General features: G+C 41.1%; 1 protein-coding gene across 2 annotated transcripts in view; it reads left to right on the top strand.

Moving 5' to 3' along the window:
• Positions 1-21,795, top strand: part of SOS1 (SOS Ras/Rac guanine nucleotide exchange factor 1) — a 311,664-nt gene that overhangs the window by 154,861 nt on the left and 135,008 nt on the right. For both annotated transcript variants that reach the window (XM_033937170.1, XM_033937172.1), the window contains one exon: positions 8,653-8,775. In XM_033937170.1, coding sequence (XP_033793061.1) covers positions 8,653-8,775 — 123 coding nt within the window. The remainder of the gene's footprint in view (positions 1-8,652; positions 8,776-21,795) is intronic.

The following is a 21,795-nucleotide window of genomic DNA, read 5'->3' as shown; positions in this document are numbered from 1 at the left end:
GGGGTGGAGTCAGCAGCCAACAAAATCGCAATTAAGCAAATCCGCAGATACGGAAATCGTGGATTTGGAGGGAGAAGTGTACCGTATTTTCACGCATATAACGCGCGCGTTATACACGATTTTACAAACCGTGCATAACCTTGCGCGTTATACGCGTGAGCGCGTTTTACAACTTTTTTTTTTCAATCCGATCGGCATCCCCCCTGCGAACCGGCATCCTCCCCCCCACCGCTCGCATCAACCCCCCTCCCCCGCGATCCTACATCCCCCCAGCACCAAACATCTCTTACCCGATTGGGCACCGGCACCAGCACCAATGCACAGGATGTGCCAGTGCCCGAAGATCCTCCCTAGTTGGTTTGGGCTGGGCTGGGCTGGGCTGGGCGGTGCGATGCAGGAGAGATAATCCTTCTTCCTGCGGATCCTCCCTCGTTGGTTTGGGCTGGGCTGGGCTGGGCTGGGCGGTGCGATGCAGGAGAGATAATCTTTCTTCCTGCGCCGGGCTGGACTAGGCTTTGAACATTTGCGCATGCTCGGAGAGAGCGAGACCAGAAGGCTTTGAGCATGCGCAAATGCTCAAAGCCTAGTCCAGCCCGGCGCAGGAAGAAGGATTATCTCTCCTGCATCGCACCGCCCAGCCCAGCCCAAACCAACGAGGGAGGATCCGCAGGAAGAAGGATTATCTCTCCTGCATCGCACCGCCCAGCCCAGCCCAGCCCAAACCAACGAGGGAGGATCTTCGGGCACTGGCACGTCCTGTGCATTGGTGCTGGTGCCGGTGCCCAATCGGGTAAGAGATGTTTGGTGCTGGGGGGATGTAGGATCGCGGGGGATGGGGGGTGACGCGAGCGAGGAGGGGGGATGCCGGATCGGATTGAAAAAAAAAGTTGTAAAACGCGGGTAAGCGAGCGGGGGGGGGGGGGGGGGGAGGATGCCGGTTCGGAGTAAGCGGGAGGAGGTTTTAGCATGCGCGGTATACGTGTGTGCGCGCTATATTAAATTTTTTAAACATAAATTTGTGTTCCCCGCGCGCTATACCCGTGTGCGCGTTTTACACGGGTGCGCGTTATATGCATGAAAATACGGTAGTTCCATTGCACATTCACAATGAAGTGCCAATGACAGTTCAACAGAACATGTTTACGCAAGCAAGTAATGCTTATCTTTGAAGCTTTAATTCTCACCAAAGAAAGGTCGGGTCCAAGATGAAACAGGATAGCTTCTGTAGCAAAAAAAACATGCTTTCAAATTATATTAACCCCCCACCTCAAAAAACAAAAACTACACATTAGAGATACAGTGGAACCTTGGTTTACAAGCATAATTCGTTCCAGAAGCATGCTTGTAAACCAAATTACTCGTATATCAAAGCGAGTTTCCCCATAGGAAGTAAGGGAAACCCGCTTGATTGGTTCCACCTCCCCCCCGGCCACTGGTGCTGCTTCACCCCCCCCCCTCACATCCCCAAAAGACCCCCCACCCCCGAGGCCACTGGTGTGCTTCCACATCCCTCCGCAAACCGGTATCGCCGCCCACAAACGCCCCCACCCCTGAACCGGCATCGCCCCCCTCTCGCAAATACCCGCCCCCACACCTCCCAATTCAGACCAAGAGGGCAACTATTTCCCATTGAAATATCCATTCTTGTTCCTTCTGCCACAGCTGGACCGGAAGATTCCCCCCTCGTGGTAAATTTAATCAGTTCCAATACTACAAAGTGTAGTGTAGATGTTTAAGAGTCATTCAGTGCTGAACAAGTGGTGCTTCTGCCTCACCTCTTTGGATCTTACTTAAATTTTCTATTATTCTTGTGTGAACAAATCTGGTCATATGTCCGATGTAAAACAGTTGACACAAGTATTGAATCAAGTAATCAATTCCGATAGAGCTACAATTAGTAACCTGTTGCAACTTATAATAAGTGTGCTTTAACCGAGGATGTGCAACTGAAGTAGTGGGTATGACATACTGACATGTAGAACAATTTCCACAGCTGCTATGAATTCCCTGTATTTGACCTCCTTGGACCCCACTACAGAAATATTGTGATCTTATTAAAAGTTCTCTTAAATTTTTGCTCCTGGAGAATGCAAATCTTGGAAAAGATTCAAAGGCAGAATATATCTGTAGAATATGTCAAAATTGTTTTATAGTTTTTTTTAATTGCAAAGGATTTATGGGTATAGCGTAATACACAGACCATGGGTGATACATCCTGATGTTCAGAAGATTCCAACAACAATGATCTTTGAGCATACAAAACACATTTGTAAGCTTTCTTAATTGATGACTTGGGGTAATCTCATTCTTCAAACCTTGACCACATGTCTGTCGCTCATTCCTTAAATATTTTCAATGGTGGTGTATAGCGAACACAATTTCAAAAATTGACTGGCAAATTATTCTTAAGATTCCATGGATGAAATGATTTATACTTTAACAAATTGTTTCTGTTAGTGGGTTTTTGGAATATGGTGGTTGTAAACCCAGTATCTTGTAAAGTAATTTTAATATCTTAAAAGGATATGGTATGCATGTTAATGGTAGAAGTGAACTGTAAATGTATATCACAAATATTCAACCACTGTAAGAAGTCATCAAACAGTTTGTGTGACCCTGTCCACACCAAGAATATGTCATCAATGAATCGTTTCCATAAAAATATATTTGGGGAAAAAACTGATAATAAATTTCTCTTGAAACGTGCTCATATATAAGCAGCCCACTGTTGGGACCATAGTGGCCCCCATTGCTGCACCTTTTACTTGCAGATAAAATGTTTGATCAAACAAAAATTAATTCTTCTCCAAAGCAATCTTAGCTATGGTTGTTAAAAATTCAATCCTTTTTCCTTGAACTTTATGTTCTGACTCTCTAAGTTGTAACTTCCATTTCTTTGTTTAATAAAAATATATTTTTAAAAATCAGTCCTTTATATGTGAGCTGCATCCTGGGATTCTGGTTTAGAATGAGTTCTTGTGTGAGTGGGCAGAGCGTCGGCTCGGCTAGGAGGCCGGTGCTGCTGTCCCATGTGGTCTATGGTTTTTCACATACTCTTCTGGTACACCCTGTACTTATAAGCGGGGTTAAAGTTGCTAGTTTCAATGTTGATGGGTTGCACTCCCCTGTAAAGCGCAGCAAGGTACTTCAATACTGTAGGAAACTGCAGGTGGATGTCTTGTTTCTCCAGGAGACGCACCTTAGTGCCTCTGAGCATGCCAAGTTACAGAGAGACTGGGTGGGTGAGCTTGTCTTTGCTTCTTTTAATAACAGACAAAGAGGTGTAGCTGTGCTTTTCCATAAAAAACATACTTGCACGTTACACAAAATGATTTTGGACCCCGAGGGTCGATATGTGATCTGGGCTGGAGAGTTTTGGGGGAAGAAATATGCTTTTTGCTCCTTATACACCCCCAATGTTTACTCTCATCGTTTCTTTTCTGTTCTGGTTGCTGCCCTTGCCCCCTTTTCTGAGTACCAACTAGTGCTTGGGGACTTTAACATTACTGCTGATCCTCTTATTGATTGCAAGCCTCCTAAGCCTCGCTTACATCAGGGGGAACACAAGGGGGTCAACTTTGTTAATTCCCAGTTGGGCCTTGTGGACCTGTGGCGTACGCTCCATCCTGCTGAATCTGATTTTACCTACCATTCTTCCGTGCACGATGTGCATAGTCGATTGGACTACTTGTTAGTGGCCCCATCCCTTCTATCCGGAGTCAAACAAGTGATGATTGAGGATGGCGTACTTTTTGACCATCACTTGGTATGGATGAAGCTCCTTGACCCGCAGGTGCCACAGAGGTCGTTGTCTGGTTGGAGAATGAATCCCACCCTGTATGAAGATGTAGATTTTCAGACTTTTCTGGAAGAACAATGGGATTCTTATTTGGCAGACAACCCCTCTTCTGATGTTTCGGAGGTGGTGTTCTAGGAGGCGAGTAAAGCTGTTCTAAGGGGTAAGATTATTGCTTACACTGCACATAAGAGGAGGGGGTACAGGACCAGGCACTGCTGAATTTGGCCTGTCAATTGGGGCTGGTACGGGGTGAGTTGCACAAATCTGGGTCTGCAGCCCTCAAGAGTCGGTACATCAAATAAATGATTTACTGGCTCAGAGGGCCTTACGGGATATTCAGATGTATAAGTATCGCATGTATAGATGGGGAAATAAGACAGGGAAACTGTTGGCCTCCCTGGTCAATCAGAGAGCTTGCAAGCGTTATATCTCTAAAATATGGGCTCCAGATGGCTCTGAGGCGACCTCGTTACCGGCTATTCAACAGAGCTTTGTAACTTTTTATCAGGCCCTGTATGATAAGGGGAGCTGTGACACTGAGCAGAGGGATGAGTTTTTTTGTGACCTTTCTCTTCCTGCTGTGACGCAGGCCCAGCGGGATAAGCTTAATGCATCGGTGCAGGCGGTGGAAATTCAGAGGGCTATACAGGTGTTAAAACTAGCTAAAGCACCTGGTCCTGATGGCCTGGGCCCTGAATACTACAAACTGCTTGGGGATCGGGTGTTGGGCCCCTTCCAAGCTCTATGTCAGGCCCTCTGTGGGGGGGGTTTGCCTCCGCATAGACTTACTTATGCCCATATTATTGTACTACCGAAGCCTGGGAAAGCGAAGGACCAGCTGGGGTCTTATCGGCCAATCTCTTTGTTAAATCAAGATATCAAGCTATTTGCTGTTATTATGGCTACGCGACTCGGCCAGGTATTGCTCTCTCTGGTTCATCTGGGTCAGGCAGGTTTTGTTCCGGGTCGGTACTCCTCCGCTAATGTCTTGTGAGCGTTATCAGTGCTGCAGAATCCTGCCTTGTTGCGGCAGCATCCTGGCCAGGAGAATGCCCTTATTGCCAGTCTTGATGCTGAAAAGGCATTTGATAAGGTTCTATGGGATTACTTGTTTTGGATTCTGCCCCAGTTGGGTATTATGGGGGGTTTCCTGGCCGGGATCCGCTCTCTTTATGAACAGCCAACTGCACAGATTTTGGGTGAATGGTGCGCTCACCTCCCCTTTTTCCCTGGCTCGGGGTACTCGGCAGGGCTGCCCGCTCTCCCCTTTGGCCGCCAAGATCACCAGGGTATTCGGCTGGGATCGCAGGAATTTAAAATCAACTTGTTTGCGGATGATATGCTTATTTTTTGGGGAGATACAGTTACGGGAGTCCCTGTGTTAATTGGGCTTATTTGCCAATTTGGTGCGTTCTCCGGGCTGCGGATTAATTTTGACAAATCGGAGGCTTTAGCGGTTCACTCTGCGTACTGATCCTGCATTTCTATTACAGTGGTCTCGGGGTACGCTTAAATATCTGGGGATCTATTTGCATGCGGATCCTCGGGTGGTCTACCGGAAAAACGTGGTGGATAAACTGGACGCTATTAGAGCATTATGTCGACGGTGGATGACCTTCCCGATTTCCTTTCTTGGCCGCATAGCTCTCATTAAGATGGTCTTCCTGCCGAAATTGCTCTATCCCCTGCAAATGGTGCCCTTTTGGATTAAACACTCAGATGTGCAGGTTTATAAAAGTATTGTTTCTTCTTTCATCAGGCGCTCAGGCGAGCGAGAATTGGATATCATAAATTGATTAAGGAACGTGCGCAGGGGTGTGTGAATCTTCCTGATCTCCGTCTATATAACGTGGCGGCTCTGCTTCGATGGGTGCATGACATGTACTCTAGTGCGTCCAAGTTTGCCCCGCCAGGGTTTTGGCCACTGTTGGCGGCTCCAGCGTCAATGTTCAATGTTTTGTGGAGTGGAACTGGAGCTTGTGCCTCTTTGATTCGACCTTTGCGCAGTGCGTGGTGTTGGTGGCGCAATGAAGTGGGGGGTTCGAAGGGCCTCTCCCCCTTCACAGAGTTCGTGGCCAATCCTGATTTCCCCGCGGGTATGCACGTTTTCTTTGCAAGAGCTCATAGGACCGGTTGTCGGTTTGTGGGTCACGTTTTTGAACTGGGTTCGGGGTTGATTCCTAGCTTTCAAGCTTGTCAGGATCACTGGGCATGGAATACAGGGTCTTTATTGGCTTATTTACAACCTCGTAGCTATTGCTCATCGCTCCAATCGGGGACTGGGCAGGTGCCCGCTTTCTCCCCGTTGGATTAGGCTTTTCTTTCCCTATCTTTCAAGTTTAACACTTTATCGGCCTGGTACAAAATGGGGCGGTCTTGGAAGCCTGCTGGGTTTTTGCACTTTATGGCGGAGGCTTGGAGCTCTGAGTTGGGAGAGGAGGTCACAGTTGATGAATTGACTTTGTGTTTTGTTGAGGGTGCTGGAGCTGCCCCTAACATGGCTTTACAAAAGATCCATCTCAAGATCTTACATAAGGCTTACCTTACCCGATGTGCAGGGAGTGCTATGGGCCTGTGGCCAGATGTTTTTTGTCCTCGTTGCCCAGCTCTCCGAGGAACGATAGTGCATCATTTCTTGGAATGCTCTTTTGTGGGTTCTTTGTGGGTGCAGGTGCTTCGGGAGCTGAAGGCTGTTTTGGGGCGATCTTTGGAATGGTCCTATAGGACTCTGCTGCTTGGTGTCACGGGTCCCCTAGCTGAGGCGGGTATTGTGGAGCCTATGCGACGCTTTGTGTTATTAGCTCTGGGGCTTACCAAACAGCTTATTTTGAAACACTGGGTTGGAGAGGGGCGTCCTACGTTCCAGAACTGGAGGGCCAGTATGTCCCAGATGGTGACTTGGGAGAGGCAGCGTAAGAAGGGTGCCACTAATTGGAAGTCAGTGGCTTATTTGGAGTGTTGGAGATCTTTCGGAACTGGGTCTGCTTTCTAGGATGCAGGGGGGAGGTTGGGGGGGAGTTTTGGGGAGGATGGGATGGGAGGGGGATTTCTGTATTTCTGTGTATAAAAAAAAATAATTGGACTTTGCATGAGAGTTCTCTGCTTGACTGTTTGATTATTGCCTAGTTGCACTGTTAATTTTGTATTGCTGTTACTTTTGTGGTGTTTTCGGCTTGGCTGCTGTATGTTTCTCTTGTGCTTTGTTCATTCAATAAACATATCTTAAAAAAAAAAAAAGAAAATTCTTTATTAAGTTGTTTCCTAATGTGTGCTGAATATGAGATTATTTGTCCTCTCATAGCTTTAAAAGCATCCCATAAGGTTTCTAAAGAGACTTCATCTGAGGCATTTAGATGAAAGTATTCAGTAATTTTTGATTGAAATTCCTCAATAAAGTTGGAATATGCAAGCAGTGTATTATAGTATCTCCAGACAGGTCTACTATAATCTTGCTCATCCATTTTCAATTCAATCCAAATTCCACCATGATCTGACAAAATGATTGGATCTATGGCGGCCTTTGCAACCTGTTGCATTAAATGATCAGATACAAATATATAGTCTATTCTGGAAAATGATTTATGTTCCTGGGAACAGAAAGAAAGTTCCCAGTCATTAAAATGAAGAATTTACACTCTCTGCAATATATAGGTGTCTTAACGGTAGGGGGGCTCCCCTCCTATACATGAAGGCCTGGGAAGATGATTGTGGCTCAGCTATTTCCTGGGAGACTTGGGGTGACATATGGTCGGAGATCTCCTCAGCGGGGATTTCTGCTTTGCTGATCGAGAATGGCTACAAGGTTCTCTTGTGGCTCGTTGGAGGGGAGGTGTGAGTGTTCTGTGTTGGAGGGGCTGTGGGGAAGTGGGTACCTATTTTCATATGTGGTGGCAGTGCGGACAGGTGTGTGGATTCTGGACTGAGGTCTTTGATAGGGTGTCTCGGATCTTGGATGTCCAGATACCTGCCGATTGGCGACATGCCTTGCTGTTTTGGCATCAATTGGAACTGGCTGGGGGTGACTCTTTGTTTTGTAAGTTGGCATTCACTGCTGCTCGATTGGCCATTGCCTCTTTGTGGAATCAGGCGATCTCTCCCACGTGGGCCCTGGTGGAGCAACGTTTGCTGACTTGGCAGAACTTATATCACTTAACGGCCTTACGGCATGGTAAACTACATGGCTATGCTCATGTATGGCGCAATTTTCGGGCTTCTGTGGGGATTTGTGGTAGGGGTGGTCAGGGGCTTTGAGTTGACATTGGAATAGATGGGGGATGCTTGGGGGGATCTCATACCCATATTCCTTTTTAATTTTTGGTATCTGTTTGGAAGTGACTATCTCTCAACCACATTGGGAGCTGTAGGAATTATGTCTTGTCCCTGGGGGGAGGGAGGGGGGATATTGGCTGTGCTTTAGTGGGCATCCTAGACTGTTCGTATTAGCTTGTAGGACTTGCACATGTTTATGCTGTTGATTTTTATCCTGTGTGCTATTGTGGAGTGTGGTATTCAGCTCTATGTAATTTTTGTTCTTGCATTTCATGTGCAATTGTTCTGTACTGTTTGAAGTGTTTTTTCAATAAAAGCTTTTCAATTGAAAAAAAAAATGAAGAATTTACCAAATATCCTTTAAACCACAAGATTTTTAAAAATCACTAATATATAGCCACCCTGCCTTTTAGTAACATTTTCTCTTAAATTTTCTGGTAGATTAAATTGAGCCTGAGATGGAAAATATGCCTCAGTGTGACACTGTAAAAAAAAAAAAAAAAACTTAACAGACCCAATTTCATAAATTAGGGTATGTTGTGTGTGCTTGCCATTTATGTGTTTTCTAAATTTGTTTTGGTTAGATTTGCAATTCCAGATCCAGAACCGAATGAAGCCGATCGAATAGCAATGGAAAATGGAGACCAGCCTCTAAGTGCAGAATTAAAAAGATTTCGAAAAGAATATGTACAGCCTGTGCAGCTGCGGTGAGTGTCACAGATGAATCTTATAGATCAGGGGTGTCTAACCTTTTGGCTTTCCTGGGCTGCATTAGCCGAAAAAATTTTTCTGGGGCCGCACTAACACTAGCTGATGAGCAAAGAAAAAGTTGAGCAGGTCCCAAATTTGCAATCACTAATATAGAAGATGTACGTATCTAATAATAAACCTTCATTAAAGGGACACTGGAGAGGAACCCAAAAAAGCAGTAATACTTACCCTGACTGAGTGATCCTCCACATACACCGCTGACAGTGGGAGCAGCCACAGGCTTCCACATTCCCACTCTGATGAGCAGGGATGCGCGTTCCTGGTTCTCCCATTCACTTCTATTACAGCTATGGTGAGCCTTATCAGAGCGGGGATGCTGAATCATCTATCAGCAGTGCACATGGAGGATTGTTTAATCAGGGTAAATATTACTGCTTTTTTGGGCCTCCCACTTTGAGCTTAGGCTCCCTCAAAATGAATATCTCCCCTGCTGTAGCTAGTAGGGATCCCCAAGCCTCACCAACTGACAGCCACCTCCTCCCCCTCCAACTTCCCAAGTTCTGCAACTGGCAGCAATATTGCAGAGTTGCTACCTTCCCTTCTCCCTGCCCTCCCCCCTTGGCTTTCATGCATACATGAAAGCAGGGGCAGCTTGAGTATATTGCCATTGGCTGCAAAGCTTGGAGATTTTGAGTTGCCAAACTGGAGGAAGATGTCTTCATTTGGAAGGGCTTGGGAAGCCCCGCTAGATCAAGTATTTATAAATTGCACTCAGGCAGGGAGAAACTTTGGTGCCCATCCACTATTTTTGGGCTCCAGTCCCTCCCACAAATCGACTGTATATGACTACGCCACTGAATACAAAAATAATTGTGAAGCACATATCCCAGAGCTAACATATTCCAGTTAATAAATTCAAAATAAAACAATTTTTTCTACCTTGTTGTCTGGATGTTTTCTTTTTCCATCATCTTGGTCCCAGTTTTTCTTTCTGCTTTTTGTCTGTCTTCAACTAATTCTCTTTCCAGTGTCTGCTGTCCATTTTTTTTCTCCTCTCATTCCATTTCCTTTTTATGCTTGTCTCCAACGTATGGATTTTTCCCTTTCAGCTTTCTTCACTTTTTCTTTTCTTTTATGCCTCTGTCCACTCAAATCTTGCCTTCTTTCTCATTCTTCTTCTTTTTAAATATTCAGCTACCTCTTAATTCTCCATCTTTTCTCTGTCCCTAACTCTCCCATTTCCCATCTCACTCCTTTCCCAGCCTCCTATTTCCTGCTATCTACTCCCCATTACATTTCTACTACTGTACTCACTGCTCTGTCACTCATCTTGTCATCTCCCTTTTGACCTCATCCAAATGGCTCACCACTTTCAGAATCCCCTTCCCTCTCTCCACTGGTAAGGCTATAACTCCCTGTCCCTTTTTTTCCATCCCCTAGCATCATCTTATCCCAGCTTTCTTCCTTCCTGCCCTTCTGTGGTTCCATCTCTCCTCCTCTTATCTCCATGGTCCAACATTTTGCTCCCTCTATTTTTAGTTTTTCTTCTTCCCTCCCCCCTTGATGCTGAACAATGAAATGGAGAAAAAAAAAGAGAGATGCTGCATCGCTCTGCCTTCCATCCACAGGCCTAACATTTATCCCTCCCTCCCATCCTCCAGATCCAACTTCTCTTCCTTTCTCTTCCCAACTGCCCCCCTTCCCATCTCTCCTCCTGCCTGCCTGCTTGCCTCCCTTCCCCAGGTCCACCATTGCTTTCTTTCTCTTCCCAACAGTTCTCCCTTCAAGTATCTCTTTCCCTTTTCCTCCATACCACACCAGGTCCAACTTCTCTCCCTTCAGAACATTGCCCACCATCTCTCTCTCTCTCAGTCCTCTGTTTCTGGTCCCATAAACTCTCCCCCCACGCCCAATCTGGCACTTCTTTTAATACCCCCCCACAAAAAAAAAAAGTCCAGTAGACTTCCTCAGCCCAGCATGTTCTCCTCCTTCTCTCTGCGCCCATGCATCTCTATCTCATTCCTCTTCCATCACCATGTCCAATAATTCTCTCTCTGTCTCCATCCCTCCTCTCTCTGCCCAACAGTTCTCTTTCTTTATCTCCCCAATTGCACCATCTCTTTTCTTCTTTCAGACACCCAATTCTCCCTTTCTGTTATCTCCCTCACCTCTGCATATCTTTCCCTCACTCCCTCCATTCTTCCATCTTATGGCTCATGCTCCCTTCTATCTTTCCCTTCATTCTGTGAAGTTCATGCCCCTCCTTCCTTCTGCCATTTTTCCTAAGTTTGTGCTCCCTCCCTTCTGTGCCTCATGTGTTTACCTTCAGGCCAGCTCCCTCCTCACTGCTAGTCATATTTTTTTTTTTTTTTTTGCTGAAAGCCGCGGGCAGCACCTCCCTCAAGTCCCAACATGCCCTTCTCCCTCCCTCCCTTCCTTCTGTGCCCCGGATGTTTACCTTCAGGCCGGCTCCCTCCAAACTGCTAGTCATTTTTTGCTGAAAGCCGTGGGCAGCTCCTCCCTATCAAGTCCCAACACACCCTTCTCCCTCCCTCCCTTCTGTGCCGTGGGTGTTTACTGTCTTGCCTGCTCTCTCCTCCATCTTGCTGCAGCGTTCGCTCAAAGCTGTGGACAGTGGCTTCCACGCGCCTCCTGCAGCTGATCTGGAAGCGTTCTCTCTGATGTTGCGACATCAGAAGGAACACTTCCGGGTTATCTGTAGGAGGCACATTGGATCCGCTGCCCGCGGCTTTGAACAAATGCTGCAGCAAGATGGAGGAGGAAGCCGGCAAGACAGTAAACACCCAGGGGCGGCAGAGGAAAACACCACATCGCCCTCGACCCTCGAGCAGGGCTGCACAAAATACTTAACGGGGCCACGGGGATTAGATAATCCAAGAATAAGTGGGGCCGCACAAAATACATCACGGGGATTAGATAATCCAAGAATAAGTCTAACCCAATGACTTTTAGAATATGGTAACATCATTGATTATATATATTAGGGTTAGATCTGTTCTGACCACTAGGCAGAGCTGATCTTAAGGGAATATGATATATTAGAGTGATTTTTTTTTTCCTGTGATAGTCAATTCCTGATAATATCTGGGTTTTCTTGATACATAGCAGAACTGTGCACATAGTTTTCAAGCACCACTTCAGATATTCCATCATGAGGGAGGGAGAGTGCCAAGTCCCAAGACATTCCGTTTTAAATGCATGTCACAACTCAAATTGATCCAAACAATGGGGAAAAATGTGGTTCACTTGAAACTATACTATTAATATATACCATAAAGTGGAACCAATGGAGTGCTTGTTTCACCAATAGCTTCTTCAGGGGAAATAAGGGTTATAAATCATCTTGCTTATATTGACAACTTTCTTCAAAAATCACATGAAAATAATCATTGAAAAACTTCCAACAGGTCTTAAAATTTTTAACAGGAATTAAATTCAGGCTATATTTGGCCACCGGTAATAACAGCCAAACATTACTTAAACTTGTAGCCCCTGTAAATAGTTTTACTCTCCCTGAGCCATATGCACAAAATGGTGCTGGAGAGGTTTAAAAACATTGGAAAACTTGAAAACCAATCAATTATTGACACGTGTCAACTTAGCAGTGTCTTATTACCATAATATCGACCATTGGATACTGTTGTTCAATCCATTTGGTTCCAGGGTGTTTAATCGATCGATCCATCTCTGCATTAATTTTCTATTATAAATGCCTCCACTTTTAGATATAGGACAAAATTGATCGCAAAATATTTAAAATCTGCAAAAACATGATCATGAGCAAACAGTGGGAAATCAAAGGGGCACCCAGCTTAGAACGAGCAATACAATGTTTATGCTCGATCATCTGGGTATGTAAGCTCCTAGTGGTTTTCTAACGTATATCCTATTGCAAGGGCACATGATGACATCCGCTATAATAAAACCCTTAGCATGCATGCGCACTTCAATCTCCATGTTCCGTGCTACCATGCCGCCGCATGCGCAGTAGAGTGGATCTCTGCTTGCGGCAGTTTCACCATTGCCCTCGGCGACGCGAGGCCGGATCCAGTGAGGACCGGGCCTACCAAGAGTGGGGTGAGAGAGCGGACCGCCCAGGAGGTGTTGCGATACCAGGGCAGGAAGTTTAATCACGGCTCTGCAGTGATCCATCGGGGGCTCCTGGCAGCACTGAAGATGAGACAGCAGTCCAGGAAGAGCACAAGAGGCCAGGAGTAGCAGAAGAGGGTCCAGGGAACGAGTTTGAAGACAGCGGGAATGTGTGCAGACACCAGCTAGATAGGAAGATAGGAGAGAGAGAGTACACGGATGGGGTGGGCCACCACCACCTCGGCAAGTGAGGGCTAAAGGAGCCCTCCCCCCCACCCCATAGAAAGTGATGTTGGCCTGCTGTTCAGGGGCCTACAATCAATGAGAGACCTCACACTCAGTATACTGCTCTTGAATATAAGATATTTTATTAATAAATCAGTAACAGCTTACAAGAATAACCTGTCAGCATATAGAGTAACAAAGCATATGATCATCAGGCCTGAGATCTAGTGTCTGTCCTACTTACATAATCAGAAAACCTAGTTTTTATTGGTTACTTACACACATCATTACACTTATTAGTTCATGAATTGGTTTACAATATTTGTGTCATACTATACGTGTGTCCTGTTTACTGCAAAATCACTACCTTTTCCTGCAAATGTCATTTTAACCATCATGGAGAGAGGATGGAATAAAATATTTAGGCATTTCGATAAAAAAACATTGGTTGAAACAATAAAAGTGAAAAATTTTTATTACAGAAGGTAAAAGAAATGTGTGAGCAATGGAATCCTTTACATCTTTCTTGGTGGGGAAGAGTCCAAACTATTAAAATGATGATATTGCTTGTGGTTTGTTATCAAATGGGAATGTTACCAGTGTGTTTTTTTTCAGGGGTCCTTCTATAAAAAGTTAAATAGTATTCTTACAAAATTTATTTGGCTGGGCAAAACTCCTAGAGTTGCCTTAGTATCTTTACAAAAAACAATTACAGAGGGAGGGGTAAATTTTCCCAATTTTTATAGGTATCATGAAGCCTATATTTTGCACCAAGGTATGTGTTGGGTCCTCCCAGAGCCCATTGAAAATATCCCAGATTGGTTATGGTTGGAATGGTGACTTATTTTTCCTCTGCGATTATGCCATGTTCTCAGTATCAAAATGCCTAGATTATATAAAGAAAACAGAATACTAGTAGATACGTGGAAAACATTACGATATGTTAATAATTTAACACCTATTCCAATTCACAAATCAACAAATCAAACTATATAGCTAAATTCTAAGATTCAAATTGGCGGATTTAAGGTCATCTGGAAGCATTGGATGATAGCAGGAATACGTACTTTAGAGGATGTTATATCTAATGGTAAGCTGCTTGACTTTTCACAGTTGCAACATAAATTTGGACTTAATAAATCACAGTTTTAGGTTGCAACTGAAGCAGGCTATTCAGGTGGGGTTCCCTGAATGGAAAAATTTAAATAATCAATATAGTTTGGTATTCTTGTGCTTTCAGGTAGACTTCCCGGGACACCAGGCCGCACAGTGGTATAAATTGTTAGCTGGATTGATAAATAAGAAACCAAAAACTGGTCTTAGGGACATTTGGAGTATTGAGATTGTTCCGCCACTTATTTCTGTCAAATGGGATGATCAGTGACACTCAGAAAAGCACACAGACAATATAAAGCATAAACAATAACACTTTATTATACATATATAAGAATTAAATATAAAATAGCATCACCTTGACCCCATACGACGACCATCTTCACAATTGGGAATCCTTGCAATAGATAGATGGGTGGACCAAAGGACTGTCCCTTTAGACGTATTGGATTCTCCCTCCAGATGTCATGGATTCTAAAAATGTTAGGAGCAGAATCCCGTCCTTTTAAAAGGGTGAACGCTGTTGAGTTCAAAAGCATAAACAGCTGGTCCTGCTCTTTTGTTCTTTTGTTTTGACAACACCTAGGTCAAGGAGGTGTGTTGTGGAAACCTTTGATGTTGTTTGGATAACATTCAGGTCCCATCTGGCGTTACTGTCCTTTTGATGTTACTAAGGAGGTCAGGATGTCAGATAAGCAAGCTTGTTGCAGAAACCATCTGGTTTTACTGTCCTTTGGAGATCAAGGAGGTCAGGATGTCAGATAAGCAAGCTTATTGCAGAAACCATCTGGTTTTACTGTCCTTCTGAGATCAAGGTAACACTCAGGACAAGGAGATCATTTATTGTTCTATTGTCAACTTATTTTGGCGTTTTGAAATTCAATATGGGGCCAAACAAATTGTTTATTGGAAAATTCAGTGGTATTGTCTTATGATACTGTGTTATTTGGCATGTCAATGAGAGCTAAAAGTCAAATATCATCTAAAAACAACAGACTTATTAATAATGACAGGAGTCACCATACAACAAATTACAAGCAATTGGAAGAGGCTTAACTAAAGTTTTTGGTGGAATTCATTGTGTCTTATGTATAAAATGGAAAGAACATTAGCCATTCAGAAAGGGAATTTTAAGAAATTTCAGTAGATTTGGGAGCCATTAGCAAAATATTGTAACGTCTAATCATTGTTTTCCCCTATAAACATGCATATCCGGGAGGGGGAGGTTTGATAGGATAATAAATTTAGATATATTGAATTGAGGGTCATTATAGAAATTATATATGTCTGTCATTGTGTTTGTTTAGAAAGGAGGGGGAAATAATTTTGAAATAGATATTAATAGAATATTAAGTGTGATATTGAAATAAAAAATGTATTTATTGTTACACTTATTGTAAGATTTGAAAATAATAAAGAATTGGAAAAAAAAAATCAAAGGCAAGTAAGTATCCACCCCTTACAGGATGTTTCTTGCAAATAATGTATTTTTATATTCTTGGTCAGGACATGTCCTAATCCTTTTATGATATCATGGCAGATGTGGCGCCAGTTGCCATGTGAAAGAATAAGTTTCGCTTGACTTGCTTATCTTAGCATACATTTCGCTTCACTTGCTGTTCTCAGCAGGTTATTTTCTAGCAAACATATATTGTGCAAAAGCTAACAGCTATATCCAGGGTACTTTTTAAAAACATGTTAGGCCTACAATATAACCTAGGGATTTCAGAGATTCTTTACCTTTTTGTTTCCTTACTTAAAGGGCTTGAGATCTTCACCTGTATCAATACAAGGACTTGCTCTCCTCATTCTCTATCATTCCCCTCTTCAAAGCCTAAGAAGGCTTTGACTCCCTAAAGATAGGGAGTGTCATGCAGGTGATGCTGGATTAGTGTGGATCACAAAATGCAGGCTTAAGGCCCAAGCACTTGAAATCGAGCATGATAAAAGATTAAAAGGACAAGTAACCCAACCCCAAACTACACTATAAGGGCAATAAGTATAGTATGACTTAGTAAATTAAAGAAAGACAATCAAGGAAACAAGAAAGAAACTATAATACCTTAAAAACTAAAATTATAAACAAATCATTATGCATGTAAAATCTTTTCATAAGTAACTATGCTCATTCAAGAACTGATTGGAATTTTTTTAAAAAAGGAATTTGTTATAATTGAATATCCTCATCTTCGTTTTGAATGTCTGAACCATTTATGTGCATAATCTGTGTGGGTTCATCAAGTTTCAAGTTTATTAAGATTTTGATGGGGCGTGGCTTGGACGCGAACGATGACGGTTGGATGAAGAAAGAGCTCCTGTATAAACAAGCTTAAATTTCAGAAAACTACAAAAAAACGATATTAATGGTATAACAAATTGAGTTTACCTCTTTGATTAGATGGGAGAGAAAAATTGAAGGGGAAATCGGGAGAAAGAGGTGCCGTTTTCATTTGATATATGAGAAAAGAGGTGTGAAGGGCTGAATCCGTCTCAACGGCAAAAATAGCAAAATCGGGTCCCTGCTGACAGAGCCGGTAAGATCGGGTCTCCGCTGGCAAAAATAACAAAATCGGGTCCCCCAGGCAGAGCCGGAAAGATCGGGTCCCGCTGACAAAGGTGGCAAGATCAGATCCCTGCTGACAGAGCCGGTAAGATCGGGTCTCCGCTGGCAAAAACAGCAAAATCCCCCAGGCAGAACCGGCAAGATTGGGTCCCCCTGGCAGAGACAACAAGTTTTACTATTAAACGTTACCAGGGTGGGCTGGTCCGGGACGCCGTGAGGCCAAGGAGGCTTTCCTTCCCCTCCTCTTTAGCACGATCTCTGGCAGAGAGCAAGAGGAAAGATTTCCCGAAGGTGGGGGTTAACAGGCAGTTGCTCGGTGCACCACGACCGCGGCCATCTTGGATCGGAAAAAAAAATAAATTTTTACAAAGTCTGGGTCTGCCTAATGACAAGGATTAGTTTTTTGAAATGCCTGATGCCTGTTTAAATCAGGGAATGGGCTTTGAAATAGCTGTCCTCAGCTGGAAATGAGGAGAGATCTGCAGTAAAAGATACTTGGCAACGGTTTTTTTTTTTTTATTTCCTTGCTGCCAACTTCAAAAATAAAATATGAAAGATCACTATAATTGTTAATCTCTCCTACTATAATTCAAGAGATTCAGATATAAGAGACTATAGGTTTTTGGGCTCTGAGGAAGGTCAAATAAAAGGATTGGTAATTTCTTTGACCTGAAGAAAAGTGACATTGAGACAGTTGAGACAGTTGAGAGACACTGAAATACATATACATGCACATTGAAAGATTAAAGTAAACATATTGGATGGAATATTGCTCTCCTCGGCAAAAGCTGCGATTGGGCTTGTAAGAGGAGAGCTAGAACAAGAAGGCTGCAAAATTTTTTCAGGCTAGATGCCAACAAGAGTCTGTAATAGAGCCTAAGACAAATAACTTACAGTTGCTTTAAGAATACTGAAAAAAAAAGGGGGTGTGGCTTTGTCGAATGGTTGGATAAACGAATAGCTCCTTATAAGCAATTATATTAAAAATATATTAAAAAGAATTACTACTAAATATTTTAAAGAAACTAAAATATATATTGAAATATGACTTCAACTAAACAAAATAAAGCTGACTTAGGAGCTGGAACATCAGGAAGCAATAAGAGGTCGAAACCTGAGCCAGGTACACCCTCTAAAATCCCATTACCAACAGAAAAAAATCTGGATGTTATGGAAGAACTAAGACAAATAAAAGAAATTGTCTTAGATAGTAACAAAAAACTACAAAAAGCAATGGAAGATGCTGCAATCCTAACTAAAAGAGTGGACATTACAGAAAATAGAATTTCAACATTAGAAGATATTACAGAACAATTAAATACAGACATGAATCACAGCAAAATCATATGGAAAGAAATAACAGAGATAAAAAAAAATCTTGAAGACAGCCGGAATCGTGAAAGACGGAATAATTTAAGAATAATCGGATTACCTGAAGGAGTGGAAAAGAATGATCCGATTGCATTTCTTGAAAAATTTCTACCTAAAATACTACCATTGAAATTTAAAACGGAATTGGAAATTGAAAGAGCCCATAGGATTCCAACACAAAGAAATAACACTCAAACAGGTCCAAGAACTTTAATTTTCAAACTTTTAAGACACCAACAAGCAATTGAAATATGCCAATTAGCCAAGGAAATCAAAAATCTTAAATGCCAAGATTCAAAAATATACATTGTTCCGGACTTTGCAAAAGAAACAGCAAAAAGAAGAAAACTATTCTTAGACATGAGACCACAACTAAGATCTCTAGGAGCTAGATTTGGGCTCCTGTACCCGGCAATTATGAAGGTTACCGTTGCTAACAAAACGCAAAACTTTACAGATCCAGAAAAACTACAGGAATTTATAAATCAACTGGAGCAACCTATGACAATCTAAAGAACAATTAATGGGTTCATACTAAAGTCTATTGACGGTTAAAGATAGATCAAAACGGAAAGCAATGGAAAAAGAACACACAAGGATCAAATTAAAGACTTAAACAACTTGCAACATTCTACATAGAAAACAAGAAAACTGAAAAATATAAAAATTCTATTCAGAATAAATAGAATAAACTGAATGGCAGGAACGTAAATGATTAGAAACACATCTCCGAACTCAAATGATGACGAAGAAAGTTTCTTCAACAAACTTAAAAATGTACTGATTGAATCCGAAATTTTGAAAGCGGAGTAATAGTGAGAAAGAAAATCATCCTTTAATCACAAAGAATATTATAAAAAAAAAAAAAAAAAAAAAAAAAAAAAAAAAGATGAAGTGATTGGTTTGTTGTATTTCCGGTTGAAGGTGGTACTTCAGGTTTAAATTTGCGTTTCAGATACATTAAAATGCATTTCAATACGAAATATATGAAAAGAATAAATCTGAAACGCAAATTTTATGTTCTTTTATTTATTAAGTTTAATTTAGTATCCACAATAGTTCAACCTGGGAATCTTCTATGGGAGATAAAAGGAGAGTTTTTGGCACAGGACTTCACTCTTGTCTGCACAGGCCTCAGATACTTTAAAATCATAGATGTCTAGAGAGTATGCTAATGAGACAAAACTTACAAGAACACTGATGGGAATGTTAGCTCCTCTTAATTGACAATTCTCTCGTGAATCATAAGAAAATAATGAATATAAGAGACGAGTGGATTCCTGTGCTGTAAACTCTTGTTACAGTTCTGAGGAAAGAGGCTAAATTGGAAAGCTTTTTAAAATAAAAATAATATACCACCTGAAAAGAAATGAATAGTAATTGAAATGTTATTAGATATAATTGATTTAATATAATCATTCTTATGGATTTAAAGATATACAAATACAGAAAATAATCTTTCAATACATAAGAATGAAAAACTTTTTACTTATTCTTATAATTAATAATAAAATAAAAGAAAATATACAAAAATAGGGGAAAAAATGGTAGTACTTTAGATAATTATTAATAGCTTGTGGGAGTTATCTAAATCTAACCTCAACCTGCGTATCCAAGTTTTCGTAATTAATAAGGGGGGGAAGGGAGGGATAAGAGGGATGGGAGGGAATAAAAGGGAAATATATAAGGAAATCATGGGAATAAAGGAAAAAAGAGAAATGAAATACTTAAAACATTGGGAAAATATACATAATTTAATACCTGAAAATTTAAAAATAAATGGATATTAAAATTATGTCTTTAAATGTTAACGGTCTAAATCATATGATAAAAAGGAAAAAAGCACTATCATTTTTAAAAAGGCAAGATGCTGATATATGCCTTATACAAGAGACCCACCTCTCACATATAGAATCTAAAAAGCTAGAAGGAGGCTGGGTCAAACAGTGTTTTTTCTCACCAGCTATAGGGAAAAAGGCAGGTGTTGCTATTTTAATTAACAAAAAATGCTCTGCTTCATTTAAACTAAAAGCTTCAGATATTCATGGAAGATGGATAATGATGGAAATGAATATGGGAAATACTACCATGACGTTAATCAATATATACGCCCCTAATTCGAACCAAAACGAATTCTTTAAAACTCTTCAACAACTGATCATACCACTGGCTACTTCAAATCTTATAGTAGCAGGGGACTTCAACGCTGTAATAGATCCTTTATTAGATAAAAACCCAGGTAGAGTTATGAAATCTATGGGACTAGATAATTTGATTCAATCTTGCGATTTAATAGATATATGGAGAATACTTCATTTTGATGGTCGGGAATTTTCTTTCTGTTCTCATGTTCACAATTCTTTTTCAAGAATAGATTATATCTTTACTTCAAAACATCTTGCACATCAAGTGACACAAGCAGCCATTGATCCAATTATTCTATCTGATCATGGTGGAGTGTGGATCAAAATTAAAACTACAGATCAAAATAATAACAGACCAATTTGGAAAATAGATAATACAATGTTGGTTGACAAAAATTTTTGTGAAAATCTTCTAACAAAAATGAAAGAATTTTTTCAAATAAATGATAATGATGATATTAACAGAGAAACTTTATGGGATGCCTTTAAGGCAACCATTAGAGGACAAATAATTTCTTATTCGGCTTTTCTAAAAAAACAAATTAAAAAACAATTTTTAATCTTAGAAAAAGAGATAAAAAATTTAGAATCAAAACTTATAGAAAAATGGGAATATTCTATTCAACAAGAATTATTAAAATTAAAAGGTAAATATAATGAGATCTCATCTAAGATGATTAGGAAAGATTTATTTTCTCAACAAACATTGTACTATGGTAATTCAAACAAATCAGGAAGAATATTGGCAAACTATCTTAAAGCGAAAAAAAGAAAAACAAAATTAATAGCAATAAAAGATGAAAATGGAAATACATATACACAAATTGAACCTATATTAAAACAATTCTTAAAATTCTATAAATCTCTTTATTCTTCTGAAAATTATCCAAATAAAGAAAAAGATGGTTTTGAATTTTTAAAAATGTTAGAGGGTCCAAAAATTCCTGAACATATAAAACGAAGTTTGGAAGAACCAATATCACTAAAAGAATTAGAAACAGCTTTGAAGTCCCTTAGAGTTGGATCCGCTCCAGGTGGTGATGGATATACAGTGGAATTTTATAAAACATTTCAAAACTTTTTATTACCCTATTTATTAAATCTCTATCAATATCAACTCAATAAAGGTTGTATTAAAGGCACTATAGCAGAATCTTTGACTATTGTTTTGCCAAAGTCCAATAAAGATCCCACTTTGGTATCAAACTATAGACCAATATCTTTAATAAATGTAGATGGAAAATTATTAGCAAAAATACTTGCGCTAAGATTAGCTAAAGCTCTCCCCCATATAATTGGTATGCATCAAACAGGATTCGTTGCTCAAAGACATTCATCTCACAATACCAGATTAACATTCCATATGTTATATTTAACAAAGAAAATGAATGAACCTACTTTTGCAATTTCATTAGATGCAGAAAAGGCCTTTGATAGAGTAGAATGGCCTTTTATGTATCAAGCAATGGAATGGTTTGGTATAGGTCCTG

Source organism: Geotrypetes seraphini, chromosome 3 (assembly GCF_902459505.1).
Source record: "Geotrypetes seraphini chromosome 3, aGeoSer1.1, whole genome shotgun sequence".
Taxonomy (NCBI): Eukaryota; Metazoa; Chordata; class Amphibia; order Gymnophiona; family Dermophiidae; genus Geotrypetes; species Geotrypetes seraphini.
This window is presented reverse-complemented; position numbering and strand designations above follow the sequence as displayed.